General features: G+C 46.9%; 1 protein-coding gene across 1 annotated transcript; it reads left to right on the top strand.

The window, feature by feature from the left end:
* Positions 1-5022: 5022 nt before the first annotated feature.
* Positions 5023-7295, top strand: LOC102712034 (protein NUCLEAR FUSION DEFECTIVE 4-like). The gene is made up of 2 exons (XM_006644869.3): positions 5023-6214; positions 6533-7295. Exons 1-2 carry the CDS (start codon positions 5064-5066, stop codon positions 6999-7001), a joined length of 1620 nt encoding a protein of 539 aa, XP_006644932.1. The 5' UTR covers positions 5023-5063; the 3' UTR covers positions 7002-7295.
* The last annotated feature ends 348 nt before the right edge of the window (positions 7296-7643 follow it).

The raw sequence follows: 7643 nt of genomic DNA, 5'->3' as shown, positions 1-7643 counted from the left end.
AGGGTGCGTTCTTGAGGGATACATGAGGAAAAATTTTTCCCTCTTTTTTCGCGCATGCTTACTGAATTGTTAAATGCTATACTGTTGACAAAAAAATTATATGAAAGTTGTTTAAAAAAATTAAGATTAATCAATTTTCCAAGTTTACAAAAGTTAATATTCAATTAATCACGTGCTAATGATCACCTCCATTTTACGTGCACCAATTAGACACGTTGCCACTGCTAGCTGCGAATGAGCCCTTAAAGCAAGTTCAATAGTATAGCCAACTACAAGCTTTAATTTATCTATAGTCAATCTAATAGCCAATTCATACAATAGTTACCTACAAAATATTAATACATGCTCTCACATGTTATACACACACCGTGTCTTAGAGCCCGTGCTGCAGCTGAATATAAATTAATAGCCCACTTTTCTTCTCTCTCCCTCTTATCTCTTTAAAATATGCTTACAACTGGCTTATTACCTGCTCTTAGTCACCCTGATACTGTATAGTTGACTATGCTGCATGGAGATGGAGTATACCAAGGCCGCGTTTGGCAACAATCTACTTACCCGGATTCCCAAACCGCTAAACGGTGTATTTTTTACGAAAATTTTCTACAGAAAAGTTCCTTTAAAATATTATATTAATCTATTTTTAAAATTTTATAATTAATAATATACTAATCTATTACTACGTTTTCCACGTTAGATAACTTACTCCAACACTGACCCAATCGAAGGCAGCCCAAATTACCAATAGCACCAGGTTCACATCACGTTATCATAATTTTCGATGTTAGAATCTAAAGCCCATCTTGGTTACTGTACCAGGTAGGCCGAATTGTTACAGAATTGGGAGCCCAATATGGGTAAAATGTCTCAAGTTTTGGGCCATATCCACACGGAAAGGGAGCCGTTCTGACAAAGGGCGCCCACAATACGTCTACGGCCATCCGTGTCACTGACAACCGGTCCCCACGGCAAGCGGCGCAATTAGCGGCGAAAGCTTAACACCCTTACCAACCCCAACTGAACTTGGCCGGGCGATGCGGACACCTCCAACACCCCACTGGGGGCACTGCCGTTGGCTGCCGGTAGCCGGGATCGATCATCCCCATGGGCTTCCCCTCCTCCTCTGCTTGTCGAAAGCAGCGTTTACTGTTGTGTTCATCTTGTCCACAAAGGAGGCCGAGATGGCCAGATTATCTTGGCATTGTTCAGGTACACTTGTTTTCTCCCCTGCTGGCTTCTGAAAGTATTAAGATCTCTTACTCATTTTACATAGTTTCAAGTGTTAAATTAGGCATATAGATATAATTGTTTTAACCTGTCAGTAACCTCAGAGAATACTAGAAGTTTCACAATTTCGTCAGGCCTAAATTCTGAAGTTGGGGTTACCTAATTTAGATTTGCACATGGATGCTACTTGGGGATTCAACCAACTCGACTGCTAAACACTGCTTCTAATGACACCCCAACCGAATATGCAGTTGCTTTTCACTTGGAAAAAAGAATATGTAGCCGCTTTAGGAGTGCTACCATGTGGTTTGGTGTTCTGATGATGTTCTGACAGTGTCGACTCAAAGTCTAGTCGAGCGCCCTGGTGAACTTTTGACCTCTCCATTTTTCTTTTCGTCAATATAAACGACAAATGAAATATTGCATCAGATGAGATCAGCATTCGCTCATACATCATAGTATGTATCCTTGGGTTTTCCTGCTAAAAGGTGATGTTGGGTAATCTGAAACCTGAAATCTGGTTGATCGCCTGAAGCTTTAGGAATCCAGGAAAGCATATGTGTGGTGCAAGTATTCGTTTACATTTACAAGTCCTGGCCAGTGGCCACCATGATGCCACCATTTACCGAACGTACGAGAATGGCGATTCAAGTTTCTAACTTGATGGTGGTGGTCTGATTTCAGAAGAATTAGGTCGCAGGGATGGTCAGGCTGCACTCCGTACAGGAGGCTCAGGTGGTGTTTGTTTCTAGGGACTAAACTTTAGCTCCTAGTATATCGGATGTTTGACACTTATTATAAATAGTAAACATAGTCTATAAATAAAACCCATACATAATCTTGGACTAATTTGCGAGATGAATCTAATGAGCCTAATTAATCTATGATTAGCCTATATAATGCTACAGTAAACATTTACTAATTATGGATTAATTAGGCTTAAAAAATTAGCTCGCGGATTAGCTCTCATCTATGACATTAGTTTTATGATTAGTCTATATTTAATACTTCATTCGATGTGACATGGGGCTCTAAACAACCCCTTAGTCACCCCACTCTCCGGCGTCTGATGTCATCGTGACCTGGCAGTGGTAAACTCGATTCAGCTTCAGGTTGAAGGCGGTCTGGAGCCCTGAATGCGAGCGCTAGGTTCAGATGCTGCAGACATGGCTAGAAATCAGCTCCGTTTCTGAATTCTGGTCACTTCTGCTGAGAGTTACGTCTTGGGCCATAGCACTTGTGGCCAGTCCAGTTGGGCTGATTGCTGTTTAGGTCTTCCACCACCTTTTTTTCTCTTTCGTTTTGGTTTTCTTGACTGATTATCCCACGGGGGATACAGAAAAGGTTGGAGCCTGATCAGTAGATATTGTGCAGGCTGATTACCTTGTTTTCTCTGCATATATTCGATATGTGTGCATCGTATACGAGTGGTTAAGAGGAATTCAGGTCTCGTCTTGGCTAAAAGTTGGCCATGCTACTATAGTACAATAGCTTGTTTAAATTTTCCATGTTTCGATTCATTAGCTACGTCGTAGCACTGTAATGCTCCTGTGGGGGTATGCAGTGTTGCTAGCTACATACACTGGCGTACATGGGGCTGGAGTTCGCATTTATGAGTGTGCAAACGGAAGCAGTTTTTTAGCCCGTTGCTTGCATGCCATATAAATAGTCATAAAAAATTATGAAAAAATTTAACAAGATAGTTTAATATGAGTTATATCACTCCACCAACATACAAGTTTAAATTCAACTTCTACAAGTTGTAACAAAAATAACAAAAACAATTATGAATATGCGTATGCTTAGTTTCAGTTTTGTTTTTTTTTTGCTACAGCTTGTAGAAGTTGAATTTAAACTTGCATGTTTGTGAAGTGATATCAATCATATTAATCTATCCTATCATTTTTTTTATATTTTTTAATGACTATTTAGATGATATGCAAGTAACTGGTGTACTAACAACTGTTTCCCGTGTGCAAACCACTGCCATTTGCATGAGTGGTCCACCGAAGCTGTATCACGTAGTTACACGTTATTCAATTGAAAACCAGGCATATGATAGTACTGATGTCACCGTGACCTAATGGCAGAGGTAAATTCGATTCAGCTTCAGGTTGAAGGCGGTCTGGAGCCCTGAATGCGAGCGCTACATTCAGATGCTGCAGACATGGCTAGAAATCAGTACACGAGTTCATGCCTCCGATTCGTCCTTACGCGGCCGCCTCATATCACCGTTTCCTGCAGGCCATGTTGATCCGGTCCTCCGTTTTTAATGGCGCAGAGGTGAGCTGACAGTTACCGCGGGCGCGAGAGCGGCCAGACGCATGCGGGTGAGCCGGCCAGGGGGGAGTTAACTAGCCGTGACGTCAAGTGCTCCCGGCAAATGGCAGCGGTGGCCTTCAAGGCGGCGAGAGCGGCCTGAGCGCGACCGCCGCAGCAGGGGTGGAGTGTGGCGAGCCATGCGTGTAGAGATCCAGGGAACAGCGACACCGCTGGTTCAATGCATTCAAAACATGGCGCGGGGATTGAACCGAATGGCGGGAAAAGCTTCACGTCGACAGCTGAATAGCTGATCAATATCTGTGAATTGCGCGGGAGGGATTCTTGCTGCACGCTCTCAGCTGAAACCATGGAACATAAGAAAAATTCACCTTCATTTTCGTCTATTTCGAAGATGAATCCGAATAGGATTAGGATTAGGATTACGAATGGTAGGATCATCCACGTGATACGGACTATCTACTCGGTCTGTTCATCTGTTGTTGTTAAGCGTTTCATATTCGGATTAGGACACCGGGTTCAGGCGAAGAAACCTTTTGCTTATTTATGCAAGCATTACCAGTTGGGGAGCTAGCTAGCTTGTAGGCTCGTTGCCGAATACTCCATCATCAGATAATAGTAGAGCTAGCTAATCTAGCTGATCAGAGTGTTTAATTTCGATTTAGCTTGTTCTACCGGGCAAATCGCAGTGACATCTACGAGCGATGGAAGTCAGCAACGGGCAGCTCGCAGCTCCGGTATGAGCCCTGCAATTGTTCATCCATCGTGGCTGCAAGGTGGCCATGACAAGCTCCGATGATTCCGGGCCAGGAATTAGATACAACAATTGATATCATTCATTGCTCCCCGGTTAATAGCAAACAATAGCAACAGGTGTCATGATGTACAAGAACTGAGGCTTCAAAAATTTTCACCCAAAAACATCACATCGAACTTTAGACTCCTAAATAGAGTATTAAATATAGATGAAACGGAAAACTAATTACACAGTTATATGAAAAATCATGAGACGAATCTTTTGAGCCTAATTAATCAATAATTAGTCATAAGTGCTACGGTAATCCATATGCGCTAATGATAGATTAATATGGCTCAAAAGATTCGTCTCACGGCTTCTAGGCGAGCCGTGAAATTCGTTTTTTCATTCGTGTTCGAAAACTCTTTCCGACGTCCAATCAAAGACATCCAAAATTTTTTATTTCTCCACCTAAACACCGCCGGAATATCCCGCAAGCAATCAGCAGTCTGAAATCTCAGCTCCGTTCTGAATTCTGGTCACACCTGCTGAGAGTTACGTCTTGGGCCATAGCACTTCTGCTTCAGTCAGTTGGGCTGATTGCTGTTTAGGCTAAAGCTAATTGGCCTAATTGCCTGATCTCCAGAGTCCATACTGGCTAACAACAAACCACTTAAGCCGGCTTGCAGCCACAGCCATCTCAATCGGACAATTTATTGCCGGCTAATTAACTGCCGGAATTGCATAAATACGTAGCAGACAGAGGCCATTACAGCTCAAGTGCTACCACCACCAGCAACTGAGGAAAGCGTTCCTCACCATGCCTTCCCCTTCCTCGGCCCATTGGCTGAGCTTGGTCGGAAGCATCTGGCTACAGACCATCAACGGCCCCAACTCCGACTTCCCGGTGTACTCGTCGCAGCTCAAGGAGCTCAAGAGCATCAGCCAGGTGCAGCTCAACTTCCTTGCCTTCGCGTCCGACGCGGGCAAGCTCTTCGGATGGTTCTCCGGGGTGGCGGCCCTGTACCTGCCACTGTGGGTCGTCGCGTTCGTCGGCGCGGCATTCGGGCTCGTCGGCTATGGCATCCAGTACATGTTCTTGGACAGCTCCGGCCTCCGGTACTGGCATCTCTTCGTGCTCACCGCCCTGGCCGGGAATGGCATCTGCTGGATCAACACCGTCTGCTACCTCCTCTGCATCAACAACTTCGCGTCGAGCAGCCGCGTCGCGGTGAGCCTCGCCACGAGCTACCTCGGCCTGAGCGCCAAGGTGTACACCAGCCTGGCCGAGACGTTTCCCGGGTTGGCCAACTCGAAGACGAAGACGTACCTCCTCCTCAATGCCGTCGTGCCGCTGTTCGTCACCGTCATGGTGGCGCCGTCTCTCAGGGTGTTCGACCTCAAGAGCGCGGCTAGCTCGGACGTGGCATTCCTCGTCATGTTCGCGATCACGCTCGCCACCGGCGCCTGCGCTGTGGTCGGCAGCATCGGCTCGACGGCCAACGGCCTGTCCTCCAAGGAGCACATGATCAGTCTTGGCGTGCTGCTGGCCACCCCGATCCTCATCCCGGTGGCGCTCAAGATCCGGGAGACCCTGACCAAGATACGGGAGACGCAGCGGGAGAACAGGATCCATGACCTCGGCACCGACGAGTCAGAGTCCGTGGAGAGCGTCGTCGTCATCGACGTCCCCGCCGGGGCAAACACGGAGGCAGCCAAGGAGGAGGACGCCGTGGTGAAGAAGCCCCAGGAGGATGTCGGCGGCCTCCGGCTGCTGAAGAGCCCAGACTTCTGGCTCTACTTCTTCAGCTACATGTTCAGTGGCACCCTGGGTCTCGTCTTCCTCAACAATCTCGGTCAGATCGCCGAGTCGCGAGGGATCGGGCAGACGTCCACTCTGGTCTCCCTCTCGTCTTCGTTTGGATTCTTCGGCCGACTGCTCCCAGCCTTCATGGACTACTATTCGGCGAAGTAAGTGATCATTCCTTTCACACACTTCCACGATTAAAAACGCAAAACAGAGTAGCAAATTTGTCAAACAGAGTATTCTTTACTAATACTACATGAGTCCTGGGATTTCGGAGACTACGTAGACTTCTCGTTTTCGAAGATTCGTGCAGTCTTTGTTTGTTTTTAACGACGACGTGCTAACTAACTTGTTGCTGTACGTAGAGTCGTAGAGTTAGATCTTGGCTGTTTGTGTCTGGGTGATTTCAGTAGCTTGTTTCTCTAGTTCGATCTAGAGGTTGATTAATTAGGTGCTAACTAAACTTTTGTTCGTTTGTGCAGAAGTGGCTACTCCATATCGAGGACGGGGTCCATGGCGTCGCTGATGGCGCCCATGGCGGGGGCCTTCTTCCTGCTGCTCAACCAGCGCGACTTCTTCCTGTACCTGGCCACGGCCGTGATCGGGACGTGCACGGGCGCCATCACGTCGGTGGCCGTGTCGGCGACGAGCGAGCTGTTCGGCACCAAGAACTTCGGCGTCAACCACAACGTCGTGGTGGCCAACATCCCCGTCGGCTCCCTGTTCTTCGGCTACTTCGCCGCCTTCCTCTACCAGCGGGAGGCCGGCGCGCGCGGGACGCTCACCTGCTCCGGCGCCGGCTGCTACAGGGAGACGTTCGCCATCTGGGGCTCGACGTGCGCCGTGGGGACGCTGCTCTGCACCGTCCTCTACGCGCGGTCTCGCAATTTTGCCGGGAGGCTACCTGTAAGGATACCGCCATGCCTCGCCCGCTTAGCTAACCTTGTGTAGATGCTAGAAGCTTCTCATCGATCTGGTCGATTAATTTAGCGGATCATACACGAAAGCATCAGCCAGTAGGCGATGTAAGTAATTAGGTTTTGTTTCTTTCCACCACCTTTTTTTTTCTTCTTCTTTCCTTTTGGTTTTCTTGACTGATTATCCCACGGGGGATACAGAAAAGGTTTGGAGCCTGATCAGTAGATATTGTGCAGGCTGATCACCTTGTTTTCTCTGCATATATTCTGATATATGTGCATCATATACGAGTGGTTAAGAGGAATTCAGGTCTCGTCTTGGCTAAAAGTTGGCCATGCTACTGGTACTATAGCTTGTTTAAATTTTCCATGTTTCGATTCATTAGCTACGTGGTAGCACTACAATGCTACTGTAGGGGTATGCTGTGTTCCTAGCTACGTACACTGACGTACATGGAGCTGGAGTTCGCATTTATGAGTGTGCAACCACTGCCATTTGCATGAGTGGTCCACCGAAGCTGTGTCATGTAGTTACACGTTATTCAATTGAAAACCAGGTATATGATAGTACTGACAGTTTCGAATACTTTTGACATCGTCTTTTCAGAGAGATATTCTTGCTGTTTGTTCTACCCTTATAGCTGGAGACTTGTGGTTATATGGAAACACTTGTAGC

Source organism: Oryza brachyantha, chromosome 1, assembly GCF_000231095.2.
Source record: "Oryza brachyantha chromosome 1, ObraRS2, whole genome shotgun sequence".
In the NCBI taxonomy this organism is placed as follows: Eukaryota; Viridiplantae; Streptophyta; class Magnoliopsida; order Poales; family Poaceae; genus Oryza; species Oryza brachyantha.
The sequence above is the reverse complement of the archived record's forward strand: the minus strand, read 5'-3'. Positions and strand labels throughout refer to the sequence as shown.